At 35.8% G+C, this 16,114-nt stretch overlaps 2 protein-coding genes across 2 annotated transcripts in view; both read right to left on the minus strand.

Annotated features, from left to right (window-relative positions):
• Positions 1-9,146, minus strand: part of LOC128999212 (cell cycle checkpoint protein RAD1-like) — a 32,053-nt gene extending 22,907 nt beyond the window's left edge. Inside the window, exon 1 of the mRNA XM_054425604.1 lies at positions 8,912-9,146. The gene's annotated coding sequence lies outside the window, so the exon portion shown is untranslated. The remainder of the gene's footprint in view (positions 1-8,911) is intronic.
• A 15-nt stretch (positions 9,147-9,161) lies between these two features.
• On the minus strand, positions 9,162-12,341 carry LOC129000206 (uncharacterized protein K02A2.6-like). Its single transcript, XM_054427161.1, has one exon. The coding sequence runs from the start codon at positions 12,339-12,341 to the stop codon at positions 9,162-9,164; it is 3,180 nt and encodes a 1,059-aa protein (XP_054283136.1).
• Positions 12,342-16,114: the final 3,773 nt, after the last annotated feature.

Here is a 16,114-nt window from a genome sequence, read left to right on the forward strand (position 1 = left end):
AACCAGCATAATCGGACCATGGGAACAGGGGTTTACGGGGGGTTTTATGGGGTAAAAATGGGGGTTTTCAATTTTTTCCCCTAAAACAAAAAGTTTGCAATTTATTTTTAAACCGTTTTGTAGAGCTTAAAAAAGAAGGTATTTATAAATTAAAATAGGTTCAAAAATAAGTACAAAATGGATTTAAAATCAATATAATTAATACGCTACATGAAACTTTGTCGCCGCCATTTCTTAACCGATTTTATCCAATGGTGTCTCATTGGAAAGAGCGTGTCGCGTAGATTTGCAAACTGGTCTTACATTTTTGAAAAAGTCTCTTGGGCTCTGCCCAAGTGGCTGTTAAAGATCCCATGTTATCCTTATGAAGAACATAATTGTTACATTTTGATCAGCTGTATATTTTAATTGCTGTTACAGTATTTAGTTTTCAATTCAATGAAACGCATTGGGTACATTTATTGATTGTGTTGAAATTAAATATTTACTATTTAAATTAACATTCGTACATATTACAATGTAAAAAATCGAGAAAGCCTGGACAATTTGATTTATTTTACCAAATAAGAAAAATGAACTGACATAGTACTACATTTCTTGAGAAATCATTGAAAGAACCGATTTGTTAACCATGGAAACATAGCGATATCATAGAACGCCACCAAGTAGAAGAAACAGAGATAAAAAAAGTACAGTACTATCGTCATCAACCTATATAATGAGGAACACCTACAGCACCAATATGAAGATTTCCACTAACAATGAACAAGAATGTTAGACGAAGTGACGAAGTGCTACTATTTTGTAGGAAACATGGACTTAACTTTATGATGATTGGCAAAGGAAACCCCTCTAAGTCTGAATTAAACTGGTACGGCATGGACATTAATAATTAAATATAGTATATCTTACTAATACAGTATTATAAACTAGGTGAAACCCGTCGAAATCGAAGGTTACTTTCAAGGCTTACGCTAATTTATCTAACTTAACTGCGAAAAATTGAGTGAAATTATACATATTTCGAGCATTTAGCATTGTTTAAAGATTAGTAAGTGTAAAAACAATAATGATATTAATTGCGTTAGATATCAATTATGGTTGATCATTCAATGAATAAATTATTTCCCATACATTACGTCATCGGAGTTGTTATTAAGCTATCTGGTATCTCTTCCTTTGGAAGAACGTTTAAATAGTATTAAAATCGTATTGGCGAATCTTTTCTTTTCAAACACTTCCGTGATTTCAGTGTAATGCAGATTAATCTATGATTTTATTTGAAAAAAAGATCTGTTTGTTGGGAAGACACTTTCTAACTCCAAAGGGAGGTATATCCGTTACAGTGCAAGTTTGATTTTTCCTTTGTCACGTCGCGTCAGTTCATATCGTACTTCTGTGCCAATGAATAACCCTCTAGCACAGTTTTGAGAAATTGGTTGTGAGGTTACTGTTAAAGCTGGAATTCCTTGACATGGGGGATGTCATAGTTAGTTGTCTCAGCCTTATCAGTTACATAAAGTTGTCAATATAATCTCTCTACGGATTGTTATATAATTTTCCTAAGGCTCACCTTAGGAGAGAAGAAGTACATGCGTACCACATCAGGAGGGCCCAAAACATAGATTTTCCCCGCTGTCGTCTCAGCCATACCTCGAGTAGATATCCACGCTCAGCCATAAGAATTTACAATACGCTGCCCACTCGAGTGCGGGAGATGGATGTGCCCTCTTTTAAGAAGACACTAAAAGACGCATTGATTAAAAGGCCGCTGTACTCCTTAAAGGAACTTGAGGATGAGCCCCTTGTTAGATGAGTTTCTGTCCGCCTTGCCAATAGTAAACGGCCAAGTTAAGTTTAGTGACTCAGTATAATACTGTAAATAATGTAAATAGTCTTTATTTTTATCATTAATAAATATAACGCAATCTATCAGACTGGTTCTGTCAAAGATGAAGAATTCAAGTATACAAGTATACAAGTAAGTATACAAGTATGGTCGTGCAGCTTCATTGGCAACAAATAATGCGAATGACACAGTAATGTGGCATTTCCAAAAAGCAAAAAATAATGTTAATTGGCTGTTACGTAAATATTTACGTTTACATGCATTGTTAATCAACGTATCTTATAAATAATGATGTGATCTAGTTTAAAAGGAATATGACCTTTCTGTCATGACAGTAGCTGCTTGAATAGTATTTACTCAATGGGCCATTTTACAGCCAAAATCGTCGTGTTATTTTCAATAATGTTACCAACCCAGTGGGCCACGGTCCGTAATATAGGCCACTGAAAATAATTTGTCAAGACAGGTACCATTTTAGGCAAGGTTTCTGTGTTTGGATGTTATTAGAAACGGTAAGAGTACAATAAAATTCTTCTGCTGATGAATTTTCTGTTGGAGAATTATAAGCCGAATTATAAATGTCACAATGCGAGTATGAGCATTTTGTAACTATATTATAAGGGTAAGTTACATCGAATTTTTAGGCTGCTGCTCAGTGCACCTTAAGAATATATATTTTAGGGATAAATTAAATGGTTTTTGTTGCTGAGTAGCGCTAGTAAACATGCATAACCCTTTTTGTTAGTCTAATAACATTCAAAGGCTCTCTAAGAGTTGAAGTTCTTTGTATACATATCTATATTATGTTTTCACTAAGCTGAATGAATACATAGAAGTAACCTCTCTGAAAAGTCTGCAATATATTACAGTTTTCCAGGACTTTCTAAATCATGCACATATTTCTACATAAATATTGTAACAAGTTTTATCCAGTTGCTGAAAACAACTATTAATTTAACAAAATATGGACACGGCTCAAATGGGCACCGTGCCCTTCTGCACTTGTATTATTTTGTATTGTATTACACAATCGAAGACTTTTTCAATGATTAAAAGCATGTGTGACAATAATCTCATGAACCTATGATGATCTGTGTAGAATAATATGATAAAATATAGGGAAAAGGTGTGAAAAAGGCAGTCACCAACCCGTAAAATAGATATAAGATAGTTCAATAAGAAATAATTGTAAGAGTTATTGTGATAAAAGGATTTTCCACTGATTTCGGAATGGAACTTTATATTGCAACCAATTGCAACACATGACATGATACAGAAGAAAATCAATTTTAAAATCAGAAAATAACATTGCAAATAATTCTTTTAGACAATTCAGTGTGTGTTGTTTAAAATACAATTTTTAAATGAACAGCTGTTTTTATTAAAAAGTATTATCCACATGACCGAAATGCAAGCAAATCTGTGGAGGGATCTTTAAAAGCTTCTGGGGCAGAGTCCTAAGAGAATTTATTTCGTTTTTCTTTTGATAACTCATCTACAGACCTTTCTTTGGACACCTCCTACCAAAGTTTCTAAAATCGGTCCAAAAATGAGGGAGGAGTTCTGCTCACAAAAATCGGCTTAGCGTATTATATATATATAATATATATATATATATATATGTGTGTGTGTGTGTGTGTGTGTGAAAGTTTGTGTGTTTGAAGTTCAATCACGCATTAACTACTGGACGGACTGGGCTGAAATTTGGCACAATGATAGCTTACATGATTAACATAAATGTATAGGCATATTCTTATCTCAAAAATCTTTTCGGGCTCCGCCCCAGTGGCTCTGTAGTTCCATGAGTATTCATATTTAAAGGGAATAAAAGAATTTAGTCGGCTGTTTCAAATAAAAAGGTTTGTTCTATGATATGCAAAAGCCTTAAAAAGTTACCAAAAAGTTAAGATTTACCAACAGGGTGCAGCACTATTTCTTTTGCGTTTATAAAACTGTGATACGCAATGAGAACTGTCAAAGAAGGATTCTGTTTTTAATTTCATGAATAATTTGTGATATTTTGAGAATTTTTAATAATATTTTTTTAGTGGTAGAACATTATGGCTATGGTAGGTAGATGTGTAATACTATGTATACCTTAAATTTAGAGAAGCAAATGTTATCAAACTGTGTCCTTCCCCATTGCAATCAGAAAGCTTATGAGCATAACTGCAATAAACATTTTATACTTATATGCCAACCCCATACGAAGGACGGGTACTCTGCTAGTGTTTTCATAAAAGTCAAGGGATTTTAAAAGAATGTGACTATATCCAAGAAACCTTAATACAACTTTTATTGAAGGATTCGCATTATTCCCATTTAAGGGAAACAAAAAACCATCTGGACGACATTAGGCCTTTCAATTCTGCATTTTTTTCAGGTAAATATAATTTACGATATAACAGTAACTAGCCAAATGAATGCCAATTCATGCAAATAAAATTGCGACAGAGAGGTTAAGCAGAAAATCAGGTAGTAGGGTAGTTCTTAGTCATGTAAACAAAATATTATCGCTATAAAGAATTGACTGAAATTTGTAAACGTACTGGCGACAATGGGTGGTACCATGCAGCCATACATTATCATTGACGATGATCAACACGGACAACCTATTACGGCTATAGTGGGAAACATAAAAAACCAGATCAGCTTTTGAAAAATGATAAAATATTTACAAGAAATGTTGTTTATATGGAACTGTTAGGTACGTAATCTATGAGTTGAGTCTTTTAAACTCATGGGAAATTATGATGACTTTTATTTGTTTTTAAATAACTACTTTACTTCTTTGCAATTGCTCGATTTCGAGCGACGTGTTTACTAGTTTAAACAAATTTGCATATGGGTCATATATGGGTTGCCATGCTGGTGACGAAATGACAACGAAACATAAACAGAAAATCAAAACAAATGGAAGAAATTCCAATAATGTTTTATTTACAGTGCGGGGTGGAAATAGAGAACTCTGTACCTTATAGCAGATTATTTTGGTCGAGTTTTTGGCCACTGGATGACCTCTCTCGTATATGGTATACATAATAAATGGTAGATACTTTTAAAGTTGAATTAACGTAATCCCATCGACTATTTAACACTTTAGTTTTACTCAAATTTTATTACTGTATTACGCGTTTTTCACAAAGGCCATTCAACTTACAGTTTTTGGACCAGAATAAAAATTAGAAAGAATCTCTCTGTGTACGCACGCCTCTAATTTGGAGTCTGTGACTTATCCAAAATTTCTTGAAGGCCTTATTCAACCAAAAGTACTAGTGACCATTATGAGGACAATTTTCGGGTAGCCATAGTAAGAACTAATAATATACTAATTTTAATATTAGTTCATCTATGGCTACCTATAGTTCACTAACGCAGATTTTCCAGACTTGTTAATGGACTTTGTGTATTCGGCGATAAGCAATTTATGTTTTACGTATTATTTCGTGCAATGTATAATCAACCTGATAATGTTTGTTATTTAATAAATAAATCAGTTTTACCGCGTTAGAACATTTTAATACTCTACTGAAAGATTAAAAAGACTTGGACTTGGATGTAGTTTTTATTCTCACTAGTCCCGTCTCCAGTCAAGTTAAGACGTCGTCACATATACAATACATGCTCATATCCTGCGTACAGGATTTAATCCTGCGTAGCCCATTTCATAATAAACTACAAATTACAAGTTACAACAACTTGTAATTTCCATTAGATTTGCATTGTCGATCAGCTGATTTACTAATAATATTATGTACTTCATTATCAAATGGGCCCCAGTTAGTATATGTTTTCTGTGGTACAGTCGGGAAACGGTCCTTATCATACGAACTGCGCCTCGCAGTTAAAGTTGGTTAAAACGCACCCTCGAAAGGGGGGGGGGGTCAACGTCCTAAGGTTGTTTAGGCCTAAATTAATATTTCGGTTGAAAACCAATAATTAATTACGTTATTAATATTATGTCTCTGTCTGAAGTAAAGTAAACTATCAAATAATTTTTGATTTGTTATTTATACATATTTGAAATGATTATTACAGTACAAGTATTATTTTAATAACGTGCCAAAGTTCCACATTGACCTACCTAGACAATTTGAATCATAAAAGTACAGTACTAGGTTGACCGCAACTGTAGCCGTTGGGAGGCTCACGTCGTTGGAGGAGCCTTCATGATATCAATGGCATTTCCGGCATTTCCGCTCGGGCATTGTATACTGCTGGAGAGATAGACAGCAATTGAGATAAGACTTGTTTGAGTTGTTTCGGCTTCTTTAATGTATGAAATGTAAAAATACACAAATTTTCAATTACCTTCACCTATTGAACTAATGTATTATTATCAATTGCATGCACCCAACGTTTTTCGTTTCAAATCTTATGTATTTATACCCTCCACATATTTATAATTTATTTTCCAGTTTTTAATGTGTTTGGATGTTAAATCTATTTCAAGCGTCTATATCAGATTAAGACAGAGGCATGTAGGAAATCTAAGGTTTATTTGAGTTTCTTTTCATATAATTATGTATTAGATTGAATGTATGGCCTACCTACTAACTATAAATATACCAATCTACTAGCAGAGTACCCGTCCTTCTTATGGGGTTGGCATATAAGTATAAAATGCTTATTGTAGTTATACCATGGATAAAAGGAGTATAGACATATATACTCAAGAGTTATACTCAAGCTTTGTGTATGCAATGGGGAAGGACACAGTTTGATAAAATTTGCTTCTTTAAATTTACAGTTTACATAAACATAGCAATTATGTTCTACCACTTCACCTAAACAATAGAGAAAAAAATTATAAAAATTCACAAAATATCACAAATTATTCATGAAATTAGAAACGTAAAGATAACACAATCCTACTTTGAAATTTCTCATTGCGTATCACAGTTTTTTTTGCTGCTTAGTTCAAATTAGCTGTTTTCATAAATGCAAAATAAACGGTATCGGCAATCTGACACATACTTTCTCCCATTAGCTTGAAGCTAGAGTTTAAAAGACCCGACTAAATGCTAACTAATTGAAATACTCACGCTATTTAATACTGCTTTGAAATTATAAATAAACGTTTCTTGTAAAAATATTTTAGCATTTTTAGGACCCGGCCTTATTTTTTAGTGTTTTCTACAAATGTTTCCCGACTTAAAGCTGATACCAGTAAACATTTCTTGCATGTATTTCTTTGATCTGACTTTAGGTAGGTTTACTTTACCACTGTGACAACACGATGTGTATATTCTTCATGGTTTTTTTATTTACTTCCAAAACAAGTTGCTTAGCATAACTGGCAAAAATGATTCATCTCCCCAAGTGATTGTGTACCTGGATTCCTTACTGTGAGACCAGGTCTCTCCTCTACTCTTCTCATAAGTATAAGATTTCCTATTAATTGTCTCCTCCTCCTGTCTTCAATATTTCTCCTTTAAATTCAAGACATTTTCTGTTCTTCCAACAAAACTGATTAACTGTTTGGATTTGTTTATAACCTCATACATATTACAAACATAAATACTTACTCCAAAAAAGTTGGTGAGTTTATTTTTATGTACAGCTGTTTTTGTTTTTAAATTTGTGGTACTTTCCTGTTAAAGGGAACATTCATTATGAATGATGATTTTTTTCGATATATCGATATTAACAAATTGAAACATATCAGCTGACAACTACGATAAATATTGTTCAGTATATGAAACTGTTCTAAAAAAATAACCTAACATAACTAACCAAACTTGCTGTAACATTTAAAAGTTCCGTGTTTAACTTGCCTTTTTTATTATCAAACCCAAACGGAATTTTTAAATGGTACAGCAAGTTTGGTTGGTTATGTTAAGTTAGCTTAGAACAGTTTCATTTTTTAATCCATATATTAGACTATTTTAGCCTAAACAAGATCAGTTAGTTATTGTTGTCAATTTATAATGGATCGGATCGGAAAACAAAAATATCGATATATCGAAACAAAATCATCGATAATAATGAATGTTCCCTTTAACAGGAAAGTACCAAATTTGTTTTCAATGTAATTCTTATGGGGGAAATGCGACCTTTGAGAGCGTCTCGTGCCCTTAAGAGCAATGGCAGAATGCCTAACAGAAAAATCAAAGAAACCTTTTTGTGCGACGTTAAGGGCCAGCAGCATGTGTCTAAGGAGGACAAGGAAGAAGTGGAGGACTCTTAGAGAGTTTGAAGATGGGACTGGAGTACCAGTTATTTATTTATTTAAATAGCAAATGTTTTATTATTTTTCCATATCAAAATTGTGAATTATATTATTTAGTATAAAAAAAAATTTACAGATGACTTAAATTAATTGATATATTTACATTCTTTCAAAATGTAAACATGGAAAATTTGGAAGGCCATGGGGCGTAGCCAAGGGAAATGTGAAAATTAAATGATATAATATTGCATTGCCATCCATTTGGGAGCTATGTTTCAAGTTTCAAGTCTCTAGCTCATCGGGAACTTTGTTTAAAATTGATATCAAAATTTGTAGGAAAGCGACTAGCGAGCTAATAAAAACAAGCCCATGGGGCATAGCACAAGGGAAATATGAAAATTAAATGATATAATATTGCATTGTCATCCATTTGTGAGCTATGTTTCAAGTTTCAAGTCTCTAGCTCATCGGGAACTTAGTATAAAATTGATTGCAAAATTTGTACCAGACAAGAAATAAGCGAGCTAATAAAAAACGTTTTAATATATAATTCTGAGCAATTTGCAGACAAAACTCTAATTTTATTTATGAAGATTTATTGTTTGTTTGTTTACTCTATTACTGAATTATTAATTATAATTATGAATCTTTGATTCTCAATTCTCATTACTGTATAGATGATGTTTGCATTACCACAAAGTTATTGGTTTTTGTTCTGTCATACTGTTCAATGCAAACACAACGTTGCCTGCATATTCCAACCATGGTAAGTATTATACCCGTACTCAATAAAGAATAAAACTATGCTTAAGGCCGACACGCACTATTGAATAATTACTATTATGCAACACGTACTAATTACGACAGGCGGAAATGACATGTGATCATACCTGCGTTCTCTAGTCGACTGTCCGTCCTTTCGTCTCCAGAGTGGGGATGGGGGTTGAAGGTTCAAAGTCCAGACTTGGCTATTATTGTAGGCTATTGTATAAATGAACTAAAATATCTTCTGTTATACTTCAAACTAAATAATCACTTTACTACAACTCCTCCCAACCAAACTAAAAACTTATCTTCCAAAAATAAAAACTAATCTTCAAAAAAAACTATATACAACTGCTGGGAGGGCCTTCTTCCAAATTATAAATTCATTTTGTGAGGTACTCTACGATTCCGTTCGGAGCGTCGCAGAGTAACTGGACTGTCTTGACTTAGTTGGGTTTTTGCTGGAGACCTTCTGGTTGGCGAAGTTATTGGAGATTTAACCTCAGTTGGTGCTCCTTCGGGTGTCTTAATCAGTGGCGCGGTCTGAGCCGGACTTTTCATGTATAGTTCCCTTGGAAATTGTACTAGTGGGTCGTCTTCTTGTTCCTGAGTTTCATTAGCTCTCAAATGATCAATATGTACATGTCTTGTTCGGCCATCAACTATGACTAGGTATGTCATAGGGCTTACAATTTTTGTTACTACCCCAGGTTGCCAACTAATTTTCTCTTGTCGCACAGTTTTGACAAACACCTTGTCATGTAACATGAATGATCTCGGTTTTCCCCGGTGTACATTGATAGAATCTTTCAGATTATCCTGTTTAGTTTGCATTTCTTGAGCCAAATGAGGTTTTAGAAGTGATAGGTGAGTTTTAGGTTTGAATTTCAAGAATAATTCAGATGGTGTCGATCCAGTTGTAGTATGGGGGGTATTACGGTACACAAACAAGAAGGAATCTATCCTGTGTTGCAGGGACCTCTGTGTATGTTGTTGTTCATCGTGGAGCATTTGTTTTAAGAAAGCGTGTTTCACTGTTTGGACAGTTCGCTCTGCCAGCCCGTTGGAAGCAGGATGATATGCCGGGGTTAGGGTATGATGAACTCCATTAGCCTCTAAAAATTGTTTGAATTCGTCTGATCGAAATTGGGGCCCGCCATCTGTCACCACAGTAGAGGCCAATCCATAGGCTGCAAAGCAATGTCTTAGTTTGTCAATTGTCTGTTTTGACGTCGTACCGGGCATATGGAACACTTCTACCCACTTTGAGTAGCTATCTACAATTATTAAAAATTCTTTCCCTTCAAAGTTAGCGAAGTCCAGATGAATTCTCATCCAGCTGTGTTGAGGCCATGACCAAGTTTGTAGGGGAGGCAGGGGAATATTTTTACGAGTCTTTTGACAGATATTACACTCTCTAACCATAGTCTCGATGTCTTGATCTAAGTTAGGCCACCACACATAGCTTCTTGCGAGGGCTTTCATTTTTGACTCACCAGGATGGTCAGTATGTAACATAAGAAGAATTTCCTTTCGATGGGTCGGGGGTATAAGGACTCTGGCTCCCCAAAGTAGACATCCGCGATCTACGGATAACTCCGAAGTTTTGTTTTGGTAGTTTTTTAGGCCTGGGTCGTCAATTGTATTTGGCCATCCATGTATCGTGTAGTCCATTACCTTAGATAAGGTAGGGTCAAATTTGGTGGATGCAGCTATTTCTTTAGATGTGATGGGCAAATGGTAGGTTGAAGTAAAAAACGATATGTCGTCTTCATTAACGTTATTTTCAAGAGGTAGGCGCGACAGCGCATCTGCATTAGAAATGTCTGTTCCCTTTTTGTAACGGATATCGTATTGGTATGCTGACAATATCAAGGCCCAGCGTTGGATTCTTGCTGCCGCTAGAGTGGGTACACCTTTGGTAGGATGTAACAAAAATGTTAAGGGGCGATGGTCAGTCACTAAAATAAATTTGCGACCATATAGGAATTTATGAAACTTTTTGACGGCCACGACCAATGACAGGGCCTCCTTTTCGATTTGGCTGTATTTAGCCTCGCTTTTGGTAAGTGTTCGTGAGGCAAATGCAATAGGCCTCTCTGAACCGTCTGCCATTTTATGGGCGATCACACACCCAACTCCATAGCTTGAGCTATCACAGGTTACTATCACATCTAGGCTTGGGTTAAAGGGAATCAAAACATTGTCCATAACAAGTTGTTTCTTGCATTGTTCAAAGGCGATGTTACAATCAGTAGTCCACGACCAATCAACCTCCTTACCAAGCAGATGGTACAATGGATGGAGCAGGGAGGCTAAGTTTGGAATAAATTTACCATAAAAATTAACTAGACCTAAAAATGACCTGAGTTGTACAACATTTTCTGGTTTTGGAGCATCCAAAATCGCTTTTGTCAACTCCCCACTTTGATGAATACCGTTCTTATCCAACCGATATCCTAGAAAAACTAAGCTTTCTTTAAAGAATTCGCTCTTAGACGTGTTGATGGTGATTCCATGTTCCATTAACCTTTTTAAAACAGCATTAACTGACTGTTTCATTTCCGTAAAATCTTTAGCATAAACCAAGATGTCATCTATGTAACAAATAGTAGAGTCTAGACCAGACAGTATCTGATCCATGGTTGCTTGGAAGAGTGCACCAGCACTAGTAATGCCATAGGCTAGTCTTGCATATCGGAAAAGACCTAAATGTGTGTTAATCGTTAACAATTCTTGTGAGGAAGGATGTACCCTTAATTGGGCATAAGCAGTTGATAAGTCTATTTTTGAGTAAAACTTTGCACCTGAAATTTTTGTGAGGATGTCCTCTGGATTGGGTAAAGGATAATAATCTGTTCGCAGGCACGGATTAATCGTTACCTTGAAATCACCACAGATTCTCACTTCATTATTGGGTTTGGGAACAACAACTATAGGCGTTGCCCATTCGGATTTAGTTACAGGATAAATAATCCCATTTCTTTGAAGGTTATCGAGTTCTTTTTCTACAGCTTGGCGCAAAGCAAACGGCACACTACGGGCCTTACAGAAAACTGGCTTAGAATTTTCTTTTAAAACAATATTCACAGCTTTACTTTTAATTTCCCCAGGTGTCTTATCAAATACAGGTGCATAAGCTCCCTTAAGATCATCCATAATCTTAGCAATATCTGGAACGGACTCACCAGCTGGGATCCGAACGTCTATTTCTCCAACTTCATCTGTCTTGTCGCTACACCTCCGTTTCAGTAGTTTCCAGTCTAGGGGTATCTTCTCCAACCAGTTGCGTCCTAATAGAGTAGGTTGACCAGTTCCGGAACTCTCAATCACAACTACAGGAAGTTGCGTCAAACCATCGGGCGAGTTTACTGTAGCATGGAACTCTCCGAGAACCCCAATTCTCTCTCCTGTGTATGTTTTTAACCTTATGTTACTTGGCTGCAACAAATTGGAACGATTATGAAACTTTTCAAAATATGTCTTATCCGGCATAATTGTCACCGCAGCTCCAGTGTCAATGGTCATATCTAAAGGCACTTCATTTACTAGCATCTTCACAATAAAATTATTAGGCTTAGAATTATTACTAGCATAGGCTACAGTAAAAAGTTCAAACTCCTCTTGCATGCTCGTGTGGGACTTGGAACTAGGCCTATCTCCACCCCTATCATCATCGTGTCCACTAACATCATTATCAGAGTCATCCGACTCGCACAAGAATATTTTATTTGTAGGCCTAAGCCTAGAGTTACCAGACCTACATGCACTTGCAATATGTCCCTTTTTGTTACACGAGTAACATGTGTAATTTTGATAAGGACACTCGGTACTGTCATGATACTTCCCACATTTGTAACATCTCTGCTTATTTACAAAAGGACTATTCTGCTTCCCTGCAGATCCACTTGACCATTTGGGCTCATGCCCCTTTGGCTTATACTGACCTTGGCCTAACTGATACCTAGGCCTATTAGACCCTACAAAGTTTAATTCACCTGAGGATATTTTATCACAATTAAATGATTTTACATTCTTATCAGCGTTTTCAATTACTAATGACAACTCCAATGCCTTGGAAAAAGTCAATGTGTCACCCTCGGCCAACAATTTACCTTGTATTGTGGCTGAGCGCAGCCCACACAAGAACCTATCTCTCAATGCTTCCTCTAGGAAGTTACCAAAATGACAACTAGATGCCAATTTCTTCAATTGACAAGAATATTCAGTTATGCTTTCACCTTCTTTTTGTGAACGTTTGTTAAAGACAAACCTTTCATACGCAATATTACTCTTAGGGACAAAATGCGTCTTTAATGTGTCAATGATAACATTATAACTACTATCTGAAATCTTCTTGGGATGTAACAAATCCTTAAGAGTTGAGTACAAATTTGGTCCCATAATGGAAACAAAAAATGAAACTTTGTTCTCATCTTTAATTGCGTTAATTGAGAAAAAATGTTGTAACCTCTCTGCATAATTTTCAAAGTTCTCTACTTCACTATCAAACTCACTTACTTTTCCAATCATCTGTTTGGCCATACTTAGGCCTACTAATTAACATAAAATACCTTACATTTGAAGACATATAATTATCAAAATTATAGTTCCGTATCAAACAACTCCGTTTCTTGGTTCTTGAAAATTTTCCAACCCTTTCAAGCTTTCAAGTTTCCACACGGCACTGTTCGTTCAAATCCACGGTTAGAAGACAATGTGCTTGTTGCACACGGCACACTGGAAACTGGGCAAACCTGTTGCACACGGCACGGACGCACGATGAGACACAATTTTTCCAAAATCCTCCAAAGTTTCAATCAACTGTTCCACTTATAACGTTTTATTAATTTCGCGTGAATGCGACCGTCCTCGTCGCCAATATTATACCCGTACTCAATAAAGAATAAAACTATGCTTAAGGCCGACACGCACTATTGAATAATTACTATTATGCAACACGTACTAATTACGACAGGCGGAAATGACATGTGATCATACCTGCGTTCTCTAGTCGACTGTCCGTCCTTTCGTCTCCAGAGTGGGGATGGGGGTTGAAGGTTCAAAGTCCAGACTTGGCTATTATTGTAGGCTATTGTATAAATGAACTAAAATATCTTCTGTTATACTTCAAACTAAATAATCACTTTACTACAGTAAGTGTGTGTAACTTATTCAGTTATGGGCTAGTTTGACTAGCCAGAAAACCGGGCTGACACTAACAATGACAGTTTTTTACTTTCCTAACCCTATTTTCACAAGGTCAGTTTGTGTGGTATATTTTCCAGGGCGGCTATTTCAGTGACATCCATATCCATGTTAATCAGACACAATAACAAACACTGAAAATCTTCAAAAATATTGATCAAAATGGTTCCTTGTGCTGGAAATATGTAAACACCTTACCTACTCTATGTTAAAAAAATCTAAAATCGTATAACTCATTGAGCGAAGCTCTTATACGTCGACTCTTATGCATTTCGTAATACGCAATCTCCTCCAAGACGGCTGAAGTAATCATTTTCAAATTTTGCATGGTGATAAAGACCATATATCGGTGAGTGCTAACAACTATATGGTGTTAAAAAAACTCTCTAAGGAATCCCCCCCACTGGCTCTAAAAATGTTTATGTAATCTTTATGGACGCAGTATTTGACACAAAAACAAAGACACAAGATCAGCTGTTGACGTATTAAAGGACTTAACTGAAACGGCTACTTTAAAAAAGGTCGTAGGTAAAAGGAATTACTGTAACTGTTATCACCGATATTAGAACAGAAACGGTATGGTTCATAAACATAAAAAATGACGTCACTAGCTTTTTATTATAAAAATAGTTGTTTTATTACAAATCCAGTTATTTTATTATAATAAACCTTTTAATTGGAAGTCAACTATACTTTTTATACTAAATAAATTGTTTTTAATTTAATTCCCTCATCAGTAGATTGAAATATATAAAAATAGTCACACAATGTCCACAAAATGTCAATATCAAGCAGCTGATTCGAATCCTACGTGGTGTTTTCTAGTTATGTTTAATTTGTTTACTCGTATTATGGATACTAGTACCTGGGGACCGAGCTTTGCTCGGGAAAAGTCATTAGTTCACTCTGAAAGCAGTCTTAGTATTGGAGATACATAAATCTATTCCCAAACTCCACACGGCTCGCCTTTACTACGTCCTACACCATTTCCTACGTCTTGGACCTGTTTTCCTCCCTTCCCATAGCATTTTAAGATTGCAGATACCTCAATCTAATCCTCATAGACAGTTCCCACACTCCGGACTACTTGCCTTGACTACTTCCTTCACCACTTCATACGTCACGGACATGTTTCCCTCCATTCCCATAGCATTTTAGGATTGCCCATACCCTTATCTAATCGTCATAAACAGTTCCCACACTCCGGACTGCTCGCCTTTTGACTACTTCATTCATCACTTCCTAAGTCACAGACCTGTTTCCCTCTATTCCCATAGCATTTATGATTGCCTTTACTACTTCCTTCACCACTTCCTATGTCGCGGATCTGTTTCCTTCCCTTCCTATAGCATTTTAAGAATTGCAGATACCTTAAGCTAATCATCATAAACAGTTCCCACACTCCGGACAGCTCGCCTTGACTACTTCCTTCACCACTTCCTACGTCACGGACCTGTTTCCCTCCCTTCCCATAGCATTTTAGGATTGCAAATACCTCAATCTAATCGTCATAAACAGTTCCCACACTCCCGACTGCTCGCCTTGACTACTACCTTCACCACTTCCTACGTCGCGGACCTGTTTCCCTCCCTTCCCATATCATTAACTACTTCCTCACCACTTCCTACGTCGCGGGCCTTTTTCCTTCCCTTCCTATAGCATTTTAAGAATTGCAGATACTTTGATCTAATCGTCATAAACAGATCCCAGACTTCGCACTGCTACCCTTGACTACAATGTATCGAGTAATCTTCAGTATAATCTTTTTGCTAGATATTAACATGTGATGTTTTACCTTTTGTACTGTATTTGTAATTTGTTGTATACTGTGGGTAGTTGGCTTATTATGAACACATGCTACAATTTCAAGTATGTTGTTTACTTTTTACTTGTTATTTAATTCAGCCAACATGGTTACCTAGCAACCCATAAGACTAAAAAAAATTGATTTTCAGTTGCATTTTTCTACGTAATTAAATTTTTTTTGGCAGTTCTAACTGCAGTAAACTCGTTTTTATGCCAGAAATAAACTATTTACAACATTTGAAGAAAATCGTCGGAGCCGTTTTCGAGATCTTGGTGCAAGCATACACACATACATACATACAAGCAAACCTTGC

The sequence above is a fragment of the Macrosteles quadrilineatus genome, unplaced genomic scaffold (genome assembly GCF_028750875.1).
Source record: "Macrosteles quadrilineatus isolate MER2022 unplaced genomic scaffold, UCM_ALF_1.0 Scaffold_8__2_contigs__length_117827958, whole genome shotgun sequence".
NCBI classification, from domain to species: Eukaryota; Metazoa; Arthropoda; class Insecta; order Hemiptera; family Cicadellidae; genus Macrosteles; species Macrosteles quadrilineatus.

What these genes read in the sequence shown, in the direction of transcription:
- LOC129000206 (XM_054427161.1), bottom strand. Translation starts at nt 12,341, where the DNA reads ATGCTAGTAAATGAAGTGCCTTTAGATATGACCATTGACACTGGAGCT.